The sequence below is a fragment of the Prenolepis imparis genome, unplaced genomic scaffold, assembly GCF_030444845.1.
Source record: "Prenolepis imparis isolate NDT839.2.m4 unplaced genomic scaffold, iyPreImpa1.0 SCAF_1, whole genome shotgun sequence".
Taxonomy (NCBI): Eukaryota; Metazoa; Arthropoda; class Insecta; order Hymenoptera; family Formicidae; genus Prenolepis; species Prenolepis imparis.
In genome coordinates this window covers 24,240,868-24,260,595 of record NW_028141159.1, presented here as the reverse complement: position 1 = coordinate 24,260,595, position 19,728 = coordinate 24,240,868, and the positions used below count along the sequence as shown (strand labels likewise).

Genomic DNA, 19,728 nt, shown 5'->3' with positions numbered 1-19,728 from the left:
CAAGTTGATGTACTTTTTGGCCGAACTCAAAAAAGCAAAAAATTTAATTGAAAAACGTTATCGCTATCGCTATTCGGCGATAGTTTATTTTAATCATATAAGCACTATTTTATTATAAATCATGACGTACGGATTTTTCATTCCTTGTTCCTTATCTCTTTTTCAATCGTTTTAAAGATTTATCGAAAATGTAAGATGGAAATAGAAATCAAGATGCATGAATTTTTGTCAATTAAAGATGATCCAAAAACAAATTTTTTTTTGTTCTTGCTGACACTTAGTCAAAGAATCAATGTATGTACATAGTGTCATCAGTGCACTGGAAATCAATTTATGTTGATTAAATTTTATTTTCCATTTAAATTAAGCAACTTCTTTTAATTCTTTTCTGGATCAAAATAAAAAATGACAAAATTGCTAATTTTTATTTTTTATTTATTATTTTATTTATTCGTTATTTTCATCCATTTGAATCATGTCTATATGTTATTAAGAAAATGTGGCAATTATACGTTCGATAGAGCAAAGATTCAGTTTTAAGAATCTGTTTTTTTAAATTACGATACGATTTTTAATGAAGTTATGAACAATCAAAGTCAAAATGCTCATTTTTTACTTAATCCGCGATAACTCAATAATTTAAAAAATCTTAGAAACATTTTTAAAAAAAGATTTTGTAGAAAAAACTTTAAGTTTTTACATTGAAAAGTCAAAAATTGTGGCATTTTTTTTTTGAGATAGTGACAGGTCTCAAAATAGGACAAAAATTTCTCATTTTGTTTAGCTTGTGGTTCTTTATGTAAAAATCTTGTATTCTTTATGTAAAAATTACCAAACTCAGAAGACAAAAAAATAGAAACACAAAAAAAATAATGCTCCTTTCAAAAGTAGAAATTTCAAGCTTTAAAATCCTTTTGTTAGATTTAAATTTCGTTCATTTCTACCGAACTTATAGCTGCCTGAATTTTACTTATTTTTTAATAAAAAAATATTCTCTTGATTTTTGTGATCAATGCAATTATCACAGTCATATCAATTATCCACATAAATAACTCGAAATAACTACCGAAAGTATCTCCTTTCTTAATTTCAAGGAGCTTTTAAAGAGCTTGGGGTGCTTCTACGATATAACGCAGAGATTTTATATGCGTGCGAAAGTGATATCCTGCGTTGTCCTGCGCAGGCAATGGAGATGGAGTATGGATTTGATTTCGTCGTCTGGTACTGTTCCATAAACGCCTGCACAGTAGTGATTAAGCACGTGTAGTGAAAAGTTGATACAAGAGGGAGAAAAATAACAAGGAAAAAAATAGTAAAGTTAGAAATATTGTTGAGTTCGATTTTGAATATAATTATTAGTTTTTTTTTTACAACTTTTTGATTTTTTTCCTTTAAATGTGAGTATAATATTAAAAACTATAATTAATGTGTTGTGAAAACTGTAAATATTGTGTTTTTTATTAATATTATTATTTTACAGAATCCATTGCGTGTGGAAATAGAAACTTTTATTAAGAATGAACCTGTACTGTGGAAAAGGTTCGTTGTACGACGTATGAATAGGAAGCGTATAAGGTATCTTTGGGGGGAGAAAAAGAAGTTCCTCGGATCTAAGTATAATGATATTTTTAAGTTGAGACGCGTGTTCGAAGTGGAAAATGAATTTTGGGTTCCCGATGAAATGTGGGAAGGCTGGGAGGATACGCTGCAGGAGGAATAATGAGATAAGTGGAAGAATGTGACTAGCATATTTAAGTTTTATTTCAGTTAGAACGCGAATGTACTTAGAATGTACTTACTTGTTATATGACACAGGATTCATTAATTAAAGATGCAAATTATAAAGGAATATTTTATTTTGAAAAATTTTATGAAAGAAAAAGAAAAAAGCTTTGGTTTCATAAGTTTAATAAAAATAGATATTTTATGACATTGTGTGTGTCATAAATAGAATAAGAGCAAACCATTTTAATCTTAATGAGTCACTATCTAGCTATATATAAGAAAAATTATATTGAGGATCCTAGATGTGATTACGATGGTGAAAGCGAAAATTTGAATCATGTTATATGGCAGTGCAATAAGTATGGCGAGGAAAGAATAGTAAAGGATGCAGAACTAAGAGCAAGAAAAATCTTAAGGAATATCGATATTATCAAGACTGTTAAGGACAAAGACTGGATAACATTCGAGTACATCTTCAACTTCATTAGAAAAATTAAGAAAAGAAGTATTTTATATTTAAGAAAAAAAGAAATAGAGACTCTTATGTCTACATAATAGTATCTCTATATAATCTAAAGGCGAGGTTTTGAAGGCACATCGAACTCTTCATCCGAAGGGTAACCTAAAAAAAAAGAAAAAAAATTATAAGTACATTTTATATATATAATAATATAAAATTATATAGAAATATATATACAATTCTGTATAAGTGTATGTATAATTATATATAATTTTAAATTACATATATAATTATATATATACAAATCTTAATAATATATATACAGAATTTTATATATTTCTATATAATTTTATATTATTATTATATGTATATAATTATATATAAAAAATTTGTAGCATCGAGCGTCTGCGTGTAGAAAATCATTGCACAGATATCAAATATGAGATAGATTTTAGCTTCTTGCGGCTATAATAACATATATGGTGAGTCATTAATAAATACAATAAATATAATAAAAAAATTAATATAGGTGAATATTTATTAAAAATATGTTAAATTTATTATATATATTTATATTATATTAATTATATATATTTATTATTATATTCATTAATAAATTCATAAATATATATCAAAAATATATATAAATAAATATATAATTGATATCATATATTAATTTTTAATACTAATGTGTGCATATTAGAATATAATTTTTTGATCTCAATTAGTATTTGTATAACTCATCAAGAGACACGGTAGTGTCTCGCACCTAGTTAGGGCGAAGCCGACTCTCAGAAGCGAGGCACCGTGTATCTTTACGCGAATCGGACAGTTCGAGATAGTCATAGATTCGGATGCTCAATAACGGCTGAAGCGATCGAGTTTTTACTAGGTTTAATCGATAGATTGAGGTCGAATTATATAATGAAAGTGTCTTTATTTTTGCTCTACGTACTTTGTAAGCGGAAATATCATAATGCAAAGTCTAAATATGAAAAATTTCTTTTATTATTAACAGCAAAAAGCTAAAATCTATTTCACTTAACATGCTCTGCGCAATGAATTTCTGCGCAGTGCCCGACGCTCGATGCTACCACATTGCTTGTAGAGTGAGAGAGGCATCCTCTTGATGGAAAAAGATAGCATGAATTTACTTGTGTGTTTCTAGTGGACGTGACTTGTGACGTAATCTGCGCACCAGTATGCGCGGCTTTAATAATCTCTTTAGAAGAAGACAGACACACAAGTAAATTCATATTATCCTTTTTCGTAAAGAGGATGCCCCAACTTAGGGCTCCACCTTATAAGCAGTCTTATGTTTATATGTCTATGATTAACATTATGTATTTCCACAGAAATTGGATTTTTGAACGCACCGCAACGAGAAGAAAGAAAAAGACGAAATATATGAAAATTGTCGGGATTTGGCGGCAAGGCGCGATCAGCTGATTGGCGGATGACATTTGGGCGCGAAACACTGGCGGGAGAGGCCAATGAGACGCCCCAATCGAGATAATTTTACACGTAATGTGAACGTAATCTGCGCACCAGTATGCGCGGCTTTAATAATCTCTTTAAAAGAAGACAGACACACAAGTAAATTCATATTATCCTTTTTCATAAAGAGGATGCCCCAAATTAGGGCTCCACTACCTTATAAGCAGTCTTATGTTTATATGTCTATGATTAACATTATGTATTTCCACAGAAATTGGATTTTTGAACGCACCGCAACGAGAAGGAAGAAAAAGACGAAATATATGAAAATTGCCGGGATTTGGCGGCAAGGCGCGATCAGCTGATTGGCGGATGACGTTTGGGCGCGAAACACTGGCGGGAGAGGCCAATGAGACGCCCCAATCGATATAATTTTACCACGTAATGTGAACTTCCTTCCTGCCCCTGCCTCGCCTTCGCTGAAACTGGGAAAAAACTGGGAGCTGTCCGTCGTTGCTGGAAACTCTACGACTACCGAAATAATATACGAAATAATGGCGAACGAATATACGATGGCGTTGCACGAATCCACTAAGGAGAATGTTCGCAAGCACCTCGAGAATGTGTCGTCACACGTGAGTTATAATCGCGTATTCGTTATATATTATTTCAAGAGTACATTGCACACTGCTTTTTCCTATCCGCATCTTCTCTTTTCGTTTTCCTACAGAATCACGTTTTCCTCTTTCTACCGCATTCTATATTTCTTCTGTCAAGTTTTTTTTTGACAACACAATCAATATTGAACACGTGTCAATATGAAAGTATATATAAATCTACTGTTTATTAAATAATTCGGGGAAAAAAAATATGTTTTGAAGCAAAAAAAAAATACTATATATATTTAATAATAATATAACAATTAATAATAACAATTATATAAGAAAAACACAAGTTTATTTAATGTACAAATGCAATATTTTTAAACATCACACATACACATATACATGTACAGATACCCATGTACCTGTGTTTTGACTTTCAAGCTCAGAATTACTCAGAATATGCAGCTTTTTCATCAGAATGTTTTAGCATTAGATATATTCATGATGTTGAACTTAATACCATCAATAACCTAGAATGAAAAGGTAGACAATTTTCTATGATCAATTTACTACAGAATTTTCTCATCGATTAGTACTTGTTTAGGTTAATGTTTTTTGGTACCATATACATATTTCGAAGCTCTGATTGGCACTTAACTTTGAATTTATAACAAATAAATATATTACGGTTTGCTATTCCATACAAGTACAATCCACACAATCTACAATTCTGAATGTTATTTAGTCTAGAATATAATAAGCATATCTGAATTCGATATTCAATATATTTCTTAATATGAAATCTTTTATGATTTTATTGATTATTTTATCACTGAAATGTCACATTTGCTCAGAAACAATTTGTTTCAATTAATTTCACAAAAAAAAAATATATATAACATACTATTTTCTTCAAAAAATATTTAAATACGGTGTTTGAATTATGCAAAGATTTCATTGAGTTATTAGTAATTATGTGAATAATATAATAAATGATTAAAGAAATGGGTATTACAATGGAAATTATTACCCCATTATTAATAATCTTTTTTTGTTAAAGAGAATTTATTTAGATTATATTATTTTATTAAGTTTAGATTAATTGTGATCTTTTTTTTTGCAGATATCACCAAAGAAATCATATCACCAACTATATCTCAGGACCATGGATTAAAAAATGGAGTAAACATAATTTCATTACTATATATGATTTCAATATTTTTATTATATAATAAATAAATATGATTTTTTAAAACGACCAATAGAGCCAAGCACGAAAATTAATTCTAATTTTTAGAACTGTATCTCTTGGTTTGAGATTACTAAGTTCCATCAATTCATAATCCTCGAACTTTACAACGGGAAAATAGGCGAGAAAAATATAGGTCCGAAAAGTCGCTGAAAAAAAAAAAAATATTTCTTAAATTTATTTTTATTATATTTTATTTTGTATTGAAATTCCATTAATTAAAATATTTATTATATATAAATTTTTATAGCTTTCCAAAACAAAAGCTGTGCGAAAGATACAACTGAAGGAAGAGTTCAGTCCGGAATTGAAACCACTACTTCAGGAAGGCCCAAATTGCTTTATAATTTTTCCCATGTAATTTCCTGATATCTGGAACATGTATAAGAAGGCTGTGGCATTCTTTTGGACCATAGAGGAAGTACCTCTTTACAAGGTAAATTATTGCGCTGTAATAAATTTTTTCTCAAAGAAATACAAATAAAGTTTAATGAATTTTGCTTTAAATTTTCTATAATTTATTAACTTTTTACAGTTGGATAAAAAATACTGGGAGGAGAAGCTTAATTCTGACGAAAGATATTTTATCTCATGTTTTGGCGTTTTTTGCTGCTTTCGATGGAATCGTTAATGAGAATCTGATTGAGAGATTCAGTCAAGAGGTGAAAATCGCGGAAGCGCGTTGTTTCTATGGCTTCCAGATAGCCACAGAGAATATTCACTTTGAGATGTATTCCTTGCTCATCGAAACTTACATTTCTGATCAGAAAGAAAAGCAAGTACTATAGTTGGCAATATTTTGTAGTTATCTCAGCACATGTACATAAATATGTATTAGTACAGTTACCTTGATATATATAATGTTGTTTTTTGACGATTTTATTTCAATTATATAAAAAGATTGCATAATTAATATTACTAACATAATTATTATATATTGTTATATACATTATTTGTTATATTTATTTATATCTACTATTTTATTATTTAAATTAACGATTTTAATTCAATTAAATGCATTAATGCCATAATTTTATTTGCAGAGATTTCTTATTTAATGCAATCGAGACGCTTCCTTGCGTGGGAAAGAAGGCTAATTGAGCATTAAACTGGATCAATCATCGCATTCGCGGCGGTCGAAGGTATCTTCTTCAGTGGCAGTTTCGCTGCAATCTTCTGGCTAAAGAAACGAGGAGTCATGCCAGGTCTCACCTTCAGCAATGAACTAATTTCACGAGACGAAGTTAGTAAATTAGTTGAAGTATATCTATATGTATTTAAGTATTTATATAACTTATATGTTCACACTTATTGTTCACTTTTTAGGGATTACATTGCGATTTTGCATGTTTAATGTTTAATAATAAACATATACTATCAAGGCTCTGACTATTCAAAATTAATAGATAAACGGGCTAATAAGAGCCGAGCGCGGATAGAAGCGCGACAAAAAAAGAAGAAACGAACTTAGAGTTAAAAAATTAATTTATTCAAACGTTTCGGTCCCTGATTCGGGCCATCTTCAGTAAACTGTACAAACATAAAATAAAAACAAAAATAAAAAATTGAAAAAATGGCAAAAAATTATTTAACAAAAAACGGTGAGGAGATGGTAAACAGAAATGTAGTATAATTCTAATGAAAAGGAGGACCAACTTGAGATAGAGAATAATTAAAATTAAAGATAAAATCAATACGTACATAAAAGAAAGAAAAATGATTCAAAAGATGCATAAGGATCGTGCGGCAAAATACGGCGAAGGGCCCCGCAGCCAATGTATAATCGCAACAGCGTCACCTCTCATCGTTACCAAACGGAAAGAGAACGTTTGTAAATGCATATTGTTGCAAACCTGTGTTGATTAAGGAAAAGTTGATCGAGCTAGCAAAGAAACACGAAAGAAAGAGGCAACTTACCGATGCTAAAAAAACACAGAGGCCTACGGGAACGTACATATAATCGCCCTTGTTAAACGATACATCGCGACTGGTCTTTAAATGGAAAGATGAGATCGAGACAATAATATAAACACAGAATGAGGTCGACAGAAAATAGATGATAAATGAGCGCCCGCTTCGCTTTAGATATTATACATATTTTCTATCATCGGGAAATATATATGTTGAGTATTGTATATGAGACGCGAGGTAGGCCTCAGCCTGCGCGAGAATCAATTTTATATTATATTTGCGCACATTAAACGACGAGTGGGGACAACCCACGAGTAGGGATTTCGGTATAATTGCGAGCGAATTCGGAAGAAGAAGAAGAAGTGATTGACAGCGTGAGAAAGCGAAATTCCTGTACAGACAGAGCAATAAATATATTTCCAAGTATTTCGAGTGAAATGTATAGTTAAAAATCAGCACCTTAAAAATTTAAAAATTGAAATTACACATATTTATGGTCCTTCGAGCCGGATCCGCGTGTGCGAGTAACTCGGTGAAACAATTTCCGATCAATAATTTATTCGTACTATGTGGATCGATTAAACTGCGTTAAATAATCACAATTTTGCATTTAAATTAAACGAATACTTGTAGTCAAAAATCTGTTAATCACGCGTCGATCAGATCAAACTTAATCAAGAACAATAGCGAACCGATATATTCGCCATTAGGCTGCGTGTTGACGTGACCTTTGCAGTTATTCTTCGAGGAATTCAAGTATTACAAGGACAGTAAATGTACACATCGATTTCAACGGTTTTAAGTGAAATTTTGCGCGACGATTAATTAACAAGATGACCGCGGAGCAATTAAGAAGACAGAGAGGAGCAATTAAAGCAAAATTAACAGCAACAGAAAATTTTCTGAATCGCATAAAGAACGACCCAGAATCAACCACGAAGGAGGAAATCGAACTACGTTTGCATAGTTTGGAAAAAATACATGGTAAATTTCAAGCAATCGCACAGCAAATTTCAACAGTAATTTCGGAAGACGAATCCAATGAGCGAGATGTGTCGGAGGAAACGGAGTTCGATGACCGATATTTGGCAGCGAGAGCATTGTTGATAAAAATGCTCGAGGAATTGCAACCCACAGCCCAGGCTACTACCAGCGGCGGCAGTCAAACGAGTGAAAGTGTGTTGGCACGAATCTTGGAGCAGCAGATGATTCTCATGCCCCAGCTCACGGAGCAGACAAATAATACAAGTAATGATGCTCTAACACGGATACTGGAACATCAAGAACAAATGTTAGAACAATTAAGCGTACGATCAGCAGGCACACCACGAGAACCGCACGTGAAACTGCCGATCCTCAAATTACCTACATTCAACGGAGCAATCGAAGAATGGAAAAGGTATGCTGATACTTTTAAAACATTAATTCATGATAGCGATCTATCAAATGTACAAAAGCACCAGTATTTAGTCGGTTCATTAAGCGGTGCTGCAGCAAAAGTAATAGAATCAATCGAAATTTCTGATCAAAATTATATTGTCGCATGGGAGTTATTAAAAAAACGATACGAGGATGACAAGGTTATTCGCAAACGACACATTCAATGTTTATTCGAGCTGCCACGCGTACCTCGCGAGTCTGCCGGAGCCATTCGAGATCTCGTGGATCATGTACAAAAACATCTCCGAGTTTTACAATCGATGAAATCCCCGACCGAAAGCCGGGGAGAATTAATAATTTATTTAATAGAAAAGAATTTAGATCAAGCCACGAAACGACGCTGGGAAGAACATGCACAAACTCTGGAAAATCCCACGACGGATAATATAATGGACTTTTTACAACGACGGTGCCACGTATTAGAACGAGCTTCCTTAAGCGAAGGTGTTGGAGAAATTAGGTCAAGGAATCATAACAATGATAAGGTCGACGGTAACAAAAAGCAATCATTTAATTCGAGAATTCAAGGCAAAACAACATTAGCTACTACAAATCAAGGACGCCGATGTTATATTTGTCAAGGCCAATATTTGATTTATCACTGTAATCAATTTTTAAATTTGCCCGTAGAAAATAGAATTGAGACAGTAAAACAACTGAAGCTATCCATTAACTGCCTCCGCAACGATCATCTAGTAGCCAGGTGCAAATCGAGTTCATGTCGAAAGTGCGGAAAGGCTCACAACACATTATGTCATCTCACCAAGGAGATGGCAAATTCAAAACAAGAGGTCTCAGCTGTTTATGGATCATCAAGCGATACATCGAGCGGCCCAGCGGTTCATCACGTGCAAGGCGATACGAATCGTAAGCGTGTTCTTATGTCAACTGCTATTGTAAACGTTACCGGGCGAAATAATTATATTTATAAATTACGAGTATTATTAGATAGCGCAAGCGAAACAAATTTTATCACGTCAGCAGCGTGTAAAAAGTTAGGAATAAAACTAGATAATATTTACGAATCAGTTAACGGTCTAAACACAATGAACTGCGTAATCGAGCATGGTTGTCAGTTGCAGGTACAATCACGAACATCTGAATTTTCAGCAAAATTACATTGTCTGGTAGTGTCAAGAATAACAAAGCAATTGCCATCATGTTCGATTCAAGTCTCTCAGTTGCCGATTCCGAAGAATCTGAAGCTAGCAGATCCTTTGTTTTACAATCCAAATAATATCGATGTTTTAATAGGCAGCGAGTTATTTTTCAAATTACTAGAATCCGAAAAAATTGAACTTCGCGACGATTTATTTACCCTGCAAAATAGTAAATTCGGGTAGTTAATAGCAGGATCATTACCGGAATATTTAATTTCCGATCATATTAATAACGGTTTGTCATTTAACGGTTATACTTGTTTATCAATTCGACAAGACTCTATTAACGACACATTATTAAGATTTTGGGAATTGGAAGAATATCCGATCGATCAAAATATTATGATGTCAACCGAAGAACGCAAAGCGGAGAATCAATTTATAAACACCGTGAGTCGAAACACATCAGGAAGGTTTATTGTCAGATTACCTTTTCGAGAAAGCAAGGGGGAACTCGGTAACTCGAGAGACATAGCAATGAAACGGTTCAAATATTTGGAGCGCAAATTTCAAAATAATAAATTATTTCACGAGCGATATTCTGAATTTATGCGAGAATACCTCCAATTGAATCACATGTCTAAGGTAACAGAAAATTCGAATGCGATAAGTCCGATCTATTTGCCGCATCACGGCGTGTTGCGCGAATCTAGCATTACCACAAAATTGCGCGTAGTATTTGACGGTTCGGCAAAGACAGCATCGGGCATCTCGTTAAATGAGACGCTAATGGTCGGCGCGAAATTACAGGACAATATAATAGATATAATCTTACGGTTCCGATTACACGCAATTGCAATTACCGCCGATTTAAAAAAGATGTACAGACAAATTTTAATACATAACGACGATCGGGACTATCAAAGAATATTGTGGCGATTTTCAATAGATGAGCCTATACAGGAGTTCAGACTTAATACTGTTACGTACGGATTAGCCTGTGCTCCATTTTTAGCGATACGATGCGTTAGGCATTTGGCGAGTCAAGCAAGTAAAGAATTCGAAGAAGCTTCTAAAATTTTATTAAATGATTTATACGTGGATGATATTATTACCGGAAGTGGTTGTGAGACTGAAGCGATTGAATTGATTAATCAATTGAAACAATTATTAAACAGCGGTGGATTTGAACCTCACAAATGGCGTTCAAATTGTAAAATAGTTCTAAATAATTTGCAAGCGGACGAGCGAGCGAGCGAATCACTGAATGTAGCTAGCGAAGCGAACGATATAATTAATGCAAAAACGCTCGGTTTAAATTGGCAGCCCGAGCAAGATATTTTTAAATTTTCTATAAAAATAACAAGAAATTTACGCGAAACAAATCGGGAAGTACTATCAAACATTTCCAAATTGTTCGATCCATTGGGTTTAATTAGTCCTATTTTAATTAGAGCAAAAATAATTATGCAAGAGACTTGGTCGGCAAATTTAGACTGGGACGATCCGTTAACAAGCGATCTTCAACAAGCATGGAACGATTATGTAAACGATTTAAAGGATATAAATTCAATCGAAATTCCGCGTAGGGTTGTCTCAGCAAATAATGTTGATCGATTTTTTCTGCACGCCTTTTGTGACGCGTCAATGAGGGCTTATGGAGCGTGCGTATACTTACAAACGGCTGAAAGCGATAACAGAGTTAGCTGCGCCTTGCTTTGCTCCAAATCACGAGTTGCGCCGACAAAAAACAAAACGACTACTTTACCTAGACTTGAGCTTTGCGGCGCCGTTGTTTTGACACGACTCGTCAAGAATGTTTTGAGAGCTCTAAGGATTAAAATTGATAAATTATTCGCGTGGAGTGATTAAACGATAGCGCTAGCGTGGATAAGCGGCGATCCATCGCGGCAAAAGACGTTCGTAGCGAATAGAACAGCGGAAATTAAATCGACGCTCCCGCAATTACACTGGCGTCATGTCAGAAGCGAAGATAATCCGGCCGATTTGATATCGCGAGGTACGAGTCTCGAAAAATTACAAAATTATAAACTCTGGTGGGAGGGTCCTGCTTGGTTGTCGAGATTCGATGATTATTTGCACAATGAATCACAATCGATAAATTTATCTCAACGCGAGATCAATATTGTTAAAACCGAATATAAATCGGAAGTGAATGCACTATTAAATGTTAATGAGTCAAAACATGTTGTTCTACATATCTTGAATAGCTACTCTTCGTTAATTAAGATCGAACGCATTCTATCAAGAGTTTTACGATTTATATTTAATTGTAGAATAAATCAAAATCAACGTAGATACGATAATATCTCAATAGACGAGATTCATAAGGCAAATCAACTATTGATTCTAGAAACTCAGAGAATTTATTTTGCAAACGAGTTATTAAGGCGACTAAACAAATAAGATCTACAAGTAAAATATTGCCGCTCAGTCCATTTATTGATATTGACGGACTCTTCAGGGTGGGCGGCAGAATTCAACGTTCAATTGCGACATTCGACACCAAGCATCCTGTCCTTCTGCCATCCGAGAGTAGGTTTACGCGATTGTTATTCGAGCGGGAGCATCGTCGAACATTACATGCGGGTCCGCAAATGCTGTTATATACAATTCGCGAGAAATATTGGCCGCTCAAGGGAAGAAATATTGCGAGAAAGACGGTGCATGAATGTAGGACTTGTTTTCGCAACAACCCGAAGACATTATCACAGATAATGGGACAGTTACCATCAGATCGAGTCATCCCTAAACGTCCATTTTTTGTAACAGGAATCGATTTCGCCGGACCTATCATAACGTTATTAAATCGAGGTCGCGGTAGAAAAACAACTAAGTCTTACATATCATTGTTCGTCTGTTTCGTAACGAAGGCAATACATCTCGAGGCCGTGAGCGATCTGACTTCAAGTGCATTTCTAGCGGCGCTTAGACGCTTTGTAGGACGTCGCGGATGTCCACAGCGGATTTTTTGCGATAATGCGACTAACTTTGTAGGAGCGCGAAACGAACTTTACGAAATACGATTAGCTGTCGAGAAGAATTCGAGAGATATTCACGATGAATTCCTTGCTCCAAATAACATTGAATGGAAATTTATACCGCCATCGTCGCCTCACATGGGGGGTTTGTGGGAAGCGGGTGTAAAATCTTGTAAGCACCATTTAAAACGAGTCATTGGTCAAAATCTATTAACGTTTGAAGAACTAACGACAATATTAGTACAAATCGAAGCCTGTTTGAATTCAAGGCCAATCTCTCAAATGCCGTCAACTCCCACAGACCTCTTGCCGTTAACACCGGGTCATTTCATTATTGGAGAATCATTAATAATAATCGCCGATGTAGATATAACGGATATACCAATGAATCGGCTTGACCGTTGGCAGTTAGTACAAAAAATTACGCAAGACTTTTGGCGTCGTTGGAGCAAGGAATATTTGACTTCATTGCAAGGGAAAACTAAATGGAAGCGTGAAACAACTAACTTAAAAATCGACGACATTGTTTTAATTCAAGAAAATAATTTACCACCATTAAAATGGAAATTAGGAAAGGTAATTGAAATTCACGCAGGTGCGGACAATAAGGTTCGCGTCGTAACGTTAAAAGTCGCCAATGGAACGTGCAAACGAGCAATCACAAAATTGTGTAAATTACCGATTACTGATCCAATGAATGATGCAATGTAATAATTAATTGACATTAATTAGTGGGCGGGATGTTGAGTATTGTATATGAGACGCGAGGTAGGCCTCAGCCTGCGCGAGAATCAATTTTATATTATATTTGCGCACATTAAACGACGAGTGGGGACAACTCACGAGTAGGGATTTCGGTATAATTGCGAGCGAATTCGGAAGAAGAAGAAGAAGTGATTGACAGCGTGAGAAAGCGAAATTCCTGTACAGACAGAGCAATAAATATATTTCCAAGTATTTCGAGTGAAATGTATAGTTAAAAATCAGCACCCTAAAAATTTAAAAATTGAAATTACACAATATATGGTCTAAACGCTCCGTGTCATTTTGTAAATTGATGCTATTTTTTTGTAATTTAATGTGAATCATTTCGAACACGAGTCTTTTCCCTAGAATCGGCTCCTCATCCAGGATCTCCACGCTGTTCCAATCAAACTCATTTAGAAGTCTATGGTCTGTTATGACCGAGCGCTGCGTTGTGTTTCTATTGATGTGGTTGCGGTGTTCGCTTGTTCTCGTTTTTAGGAAACGGCGCGTTTGACCGACATAAGAAGCGTCACAATTATTGCAGGAGATCTTGTATACAACGTTCGTGTAAAGGTCTTTCGGCAAGCTATCTTTATGCACTTTAATAAACTTGTTGAGCTTATTGATACCGGTATATGATATTTTTGTATCCAAGTCTCGAATTGCACGACTAAATTGCTCGGAAATGCCAGGGACATACGGAATGTTAAAGAAAGTGGTTGGAAGCTGTTCTTTTTTGCTTGTGTCATTATTACTTAGAGAAGAATTATTTTTCTCCTTAAATTTCGCGAACAGAAATTTCAATCTTTCGTTAATTGTGTCAAAGATATACTGCACTGGATACCCGTTATCGAGCAAAATATTTATAACGAGTTCGAAATTCTTTCTATGGAACCTGGGATGTGACAGGAGGAAAACTCTATCTGTGAGACAGATTTAATGTTTAAACACATTGTACAGAAGTCATCATTTGAACGCGTAAAATCAATTATCATGGATGCTATAGAAATTGAAAAGGAATTCTTGACACAAGCGTTACCAGTTCAATTGATAGGAATGAATTGTACACTCATGTGCAACTACATCGAATTCGTCGCAGACAGATTGTTCTTCGCGTTAGGATTTGAATAAGTAGTATACAAAAACCTTTTTACTATTTTAATTTGTTTATTTCTTTATATTTTGCACAATGATTGCACAATTGATGTTATGATAAAATTTTAGATTGTATTAATTCTTTTTTTTTTATTTTATTTCATAATCATTATAAAATTTTAGATTGTATTAATTCTTTTTTTTTAATTTTATTTCATAATCATTATAAAATTTTAATTCTACTTTTGTTTGTATTTATCTAATTTATATTATTATAATGTGAAATGTTAGGTTTATCACTCGGAGAATCCATTCTCGTTTATGAACTTTATCTCCCTGGAAAGCAAAACAAATTTCTTCGAAAAGGAGGTGGGTGAATACAAAAAATTCGGAGTCGTAGAGGAGGGTTCTCAGAAGAAAAGCAACACATCGAGTGTAGTGTTTGGTGCAAATTTTTAACATGTGTAAAAGGTTTTCTTTTGAATCTTTTGATTATATAAATGTTGTAGAAATATCGTATATGTATATATATATATATATATATATATATATATATATATGTATATGTATGTATGTATACCTACTCCTAGATGGAGAAAAAATGCTTGTATATTAATGATTATCTATAATTTTAAAATGACTTAAACATCTGTAATTTTGAAATAATTTGTACTAACAATAAGCCTCAAAATTATTGACAAATATTTTTTGTGACAGAAAGAAGAATTTGTAAAATATTTGTAAGATATATGTGCATAACCTGATGGCATTAATAAGAAAAGTAATGAGAATGCATTTTCTATTATAATTATAATAATTCTTAATGCTCTTTTTTTCTATAATATCAAATAAATATGACTTGCATTTACGTAATTTCACACACATATTTAATATTTTCTTCTTTTCTATTGTAACTAATTACAGAAGAAAAATTTTCATGAAGGTAAAAACTAATGCGCTAATTCTTTTAAAAAATTGCAACTTTACGATTATAACAATACTTTTCATTAGTGTCGTCATTGTTTGACAAGCTTTTCACAGTGATATTTAAACTTATTATTAATGAATTAAAAGAAATTCTATATTATTAAAATTAATTCTATGTTACAGTACTACTGCAATATCTGTGGCACTTTTCAAAAATTTCTTTTTATGATTTGATAATGATTTATTTTATAATTGAACAAATTGATTAAAAATAATAGACATTATATACTTTATTTCTCGTTAAAATACAAGATAATTGTTTCTGTCATGATATTTTGTTACAAAGTGCTATACTTAACGATTGGATGTGTCAAAAAACAACTGTATATTTAAATTTGAATGAATAATTATATAAATTAAAATCTTTGTTACTTTAGAACTGAAAGCTGGTACTTAAAACAGTATTTATATGAATAAATCTTTGTGTGAATATATAGACACTAACAATGTGTGGAAAGAAAAATAAATGTTATAAATAAATCTTTGTGTGAATATATGTAAACATTAACAATGAAAAGAAGAATAAATGTGCAAAAATTAAAACTGCAAATTTTTTCTTTATTTATACGTAATATATTGCAAGTGATATTTTACATATAGTTAATTATATTTACAGATTATCATGTTTGTTGTACAAAGCAACATATATATATTTAATATTTCAGATACATTACGAAAAATATATACATATATATATGTATATATACTATAAGATATAAGAGATATATTTTTATGGAAGCTCATGTAACATTAATACAAGATTCTCAAAGAGAAGATACTTCAAATCCTTTGATCTGGTATTAAGCAAACTTATATGATTGTGTGAGAAATGACGAAATATAAAAATTTATATATTTTTACATTAATTTTGAACAGTGGCTATTTTTTCAAAGTCTAAAGTTTGAATTTTATTAGTTAATGTAATTGTTACGTCCTGTGGACTCCACGATTCTTTTCTTTCAAAGAATGCAAGGCGATGATTGAAAAATCACAGGCGTGGGAATAAGACTATGATCTGGCAGGCGAAGCAGCTGACCGGAGACGGTTAATCGTAAAAATAAAAATAAAAAAAAAAGGAAAGATACATACCAGATGTAACTCGCGGTGTCTGAAATTCTCGCTTTGACTAGTTGACAACTCGCGCTTGAAAAGCAATAAAAATCTTTCTTTTAAAGGAAAATTTTACTTAAAAAGCAATAAAAACTTTTTAAAAGGAAATCTCCACTTGAAAATCAATAAAAATTTAGAAGAAAACTTCCACTTGAAAACGAATAAAATTTTACCAGACTAACAACGATAACCGAATCCAAACAAATGCCGCCTGACAGATCACCGAGATAATCTCGAGAGGATAATAAAAATATAAACCTCAACAAATTCTCCATTGGTCAAAACCTAGGGCCTTAAACAAAAGCTCTGACCAATCCCGGTAAACTTTTAAAATCAAGAGACGCCCCCGGGACTGAAAGGGCGTTATTGAAAAATTCCCTATGCGTCAGGAAATATTAACAAACTAACGGGAAGGAGGAGCAAGAAGGTATATATACCCGTGACATCTCTCAGAGAATATCAATCTTTTCTCAAACCTACGCACGCGGATCATTCGCGAAAAGTTGTATCACCATCTTTCGAGTGAATCTCGAACTCGTGAGCATTCGCAGTGACATTTGTGAAATCATCGTGTGCCCAGTGCTCATCGAGTACGACGATTTTCGCGAGTGAACAACTGCGAGTGGAACACCATCCTCACGGAGGAGTCCGTAGCCAGATTCACACCTGGAATAATTAACACCTACCTGCGCACTCCATAAGTAGTAAGTTATCAAGCACGCTACATCTCCACCCTTACTAATAATACTTAAAATAATTCTGGGACTTCAATTAAATTATAATTGTTTTCCTTTTTAATTTATTAATTTATTATCCTTGTTAAATTCTAACTTCGAAAAACTGTCCTTTCTTCCCCCATCCTTATCTCTCTCTCCCCCTCGAAATCACTCCGGATTTCCCGCGATAGCGGAGCAATCCGTGATTTCTTCCATCTTCTCTCTCTCTCGAAATCACTCTGGATTTCCCGCGATAGCGGAGCAATCCGTGATTTCTATCATCCCCTTACCTTTTGAAATCACTCCGGATTTCCCGCGATAGCGGAGCAATCCGTGATTTCTTCCATCTTCTCTCTCTCTCTCGAAATCACTGTGGATTTCCCGCGATAGCGGAGCAATCCGTGATTTCTTCCATCTCCTCTTTCTCTCGAAATCACTCTGGATTTCCCGCAATAGCGGAGCAATCCGTGATTTCTATCATCCCTTTATCTTTTGAAATCACTCCGGATTTCCCGCGATAGCGGAGCAATCCGTGATTTACTCTCTCTCTCTCTCTCTCTCTCTCTCTCTCTTGAATGAACAAATAAGTAATACAATAACTAACTAAATTATTAAATAATTAAAATATCAAAATTATATAAAAATAAATATATATATATACTTTTTTTTTCTCTTACAAGAACTCCCAGAGTTATTTTTCAGTAAAAACTCTTCTTGCCCGGTTACTTTATTATTCGCTCTCGTAGTGGAAAATCCAAGGAGACGACCCTCGCGAACCGCTGCTAAATTGGCGCGAAACCGGCGTAATAGGCGGTTAAAGAAAGCGTTGGCACGGAGTCTGGCTGCGGGCGAAACCTTCGGCTCCCTAGGAAAAATTAACACACCGATCCACACAGAGACAACTAATACATATCACCCTACGGTCTCTCCTATTTCCTCACCCGAACATATAGAAACTCCGCTGACGCCGTCTCCCGCTACCTCTGCTTCTGCAGAATTTTTCGATTCCCCGCGAACTCCTTCTCCTCTTTCTCCCGAACCCGCTATACCTCAGCGGGCCCCTTCCCCTCACTCCTCTGTTTCCTCTGAGGACGCCGATTCTCCGCGGAGCCCTTCTCCCTTTCTTCCCCCTGCTTCTCCCGAACGCCCTGACCCACCTAGATCTCCGTCTCCGGCTCCCTCAACAATCACCCTTGAAGATTCTCCTCCCTCATCCCCAACGTCCTCTGTAAATAGGGAACATCCGGAAGGGTTTGAGGTAGTAGATATCAGCGACGACGATTCCGAGGAATCAGAATCGCCTGCCAAGCTCTTATACGAGCAATTCAGAGCTTGGCTGATAAACCAGCTCCCAGAAGTCCCTGAGGGAGCTTTCACGATTGGTCCAGGCCCCGTAGACCACGAGGCCTTACGCGAATTTCTAGAGACCACTGATAGGAATAACATCATCCCCTGGTATGTTCCCGGGCGTAGATATCCTTTAGCCGTCCCTGCACACCTTCTTCTACGAACCTACCCCCCCTCCACCGCCATAATTACTGAACTCATATAACCTAGAAGTCTCTCTTACACGCACACACATGGACACTAATTTTATATACCTATTACCATTTAAATTATTGTAACCACCAATCGGGACCCTAAAATTTAAACAATAACTCTTACCCCTTTCTGCCCCGATTGAAGACCTCCGTACTAATGTATCACCCGCGACACATACACATACATTCACTCTTCATTAGCAACTAAGTCCGTCAATTATATTATTATGTATATAAATTCTTTCGTCTTTATATTAGAAATAAATTTATAAATTTCAAAATAAATGATTTTCATTTATTAATAACCCGTTCCCACTCATTCCCGTAAACCAGGATCGCACAAGGTCCCATCCTGCGTAAAAGAGATTAAATTCTCTTGCCAAAAAGGGACCACCGAGCGAACGGCCCTTTAAATAGAGTAAGAGCGACCCTTGCGGTCGTTGACCTATTTGGGCTCAGACGTTCGTTCGGGTCGAACAGACGGATAGTCTGCCGTCGTTCGAAAAGATAAATTTAGTCACGTCCTTCCTTTCGACTCTTCCTTCCTTGAGTCTGGACGTAACATAATCATTATAAATAATTAAATTAATTATAATAGGTATA

At 34.4% G+C, this 19,728-nt stretch overlaps 4 protein-coding genes across 7 annotated transcripts; all 4 read left to right on the top strand.

Moving 5' to 3' along the window:
* The first annotated feature begins 1,279 nt into the window (after positions 1-1,279).
* LOC145937207 (uncharacterized) lies at positions 1,280-4,032 on the top strand. Of its 3 annotated transcripts, XR_014425521.1 has the most exons (6): positions 1,280-1,397; positions 1,481-2,192; positions 2,304-2,342; positions 3,354-3,431; positions 3,541-3,781; positions 3,894-4,032. XR_014425521.1 is itself a non-coding variant. In XM_083040139.1 (4 exons), exons 2-4 carry the CDS (start codon positions 1,978-1,980, stop codon positions 3,985-3,987), a joined length of 348 nt encoding a protein of 115 aa, XP_082896265.1. In that variant the 5' UTR covers positions 1,280-1,397; positions 1,481-1,977; the 3' UTR covers positions 3,988-4,032. The 3 variants fall into 3 exon arrangements, 1 of the variants encoding a protein (XP_082896265.1); XM_083040139.1 differs by lacking the exons at positions 3,354-3,431; positions 3,541-3,781; XR_014425522.1 differs by lacking the exons at positions 3,354-3,431; positions 3,894-4,032 and having other exon boundaries at positions 1,481-2,342; positions 3,541-3,572.
* Positions 4,033-5,828: 1,796 nt separating this feature from the next.
* LOC145937192 (uncharacterized) lies at positions 5,829-10,183 on the top strand. 2 transcript variants are annotated; one of them, XM_083040128.1, is made up of 5 exons: positions 5,829-5,912; positions 6,012-6,251; positions 6,520-6,719; positions 6,803-9,319; positions 9,458-10,183. In XM_083040128.1, the coding sequence occupies exons 4-5, from the start codon at positions 8,221-8,223 to the stop codon at positions 10,168-10,170; spliced, it is 1,812 nt and encodes a 603-aa protein (XP_082896254.1). In that variant the 5' UTR covers positions 5,829-5,912; positions 6,012-6,251; positions 6,520-6,719; positions 6,803-8,220; the 3' UTR covers positions 10,171-10,183. The 2 variants fall into 2 exon arrangements, with proteins under 2 accessions (XP_082896254.1, XP_082896248.1); XM_083040122.1 differs by having other exon boundaries at positions 6,803-10,183.
* Positions 10,184-10,332: 149 nt separating this feature from the next.
* LOC145949097 (uncharacterized) lies at positions 10,333-11,799 on the top strand. Its single transcript, XM_083058820.1, has one exon. It carries the CDS (start codon positions 10,333-10,335, stop codon positions 11,797-11,799), a length of 1,467 nt encoding a protein of 488 aa, XP_082914946.1.
* An 866-nt stretch (positions 11,800-12,665) lies between these two features.
* On the top strand, positions 12,666-13,640 carry LOC145948965 (uncharacterized). Its single transcript, XM_083058605.1, has one exon. It carries the CDS (start codon positions 12,666-12,668, stop codon positions 13,638-13,640), a length of 975 nt encoding a protein of 324 aa, XP_082914731.1.
* Positions 13,641-19,728: the final 6,088 nt, after the last annotated feature.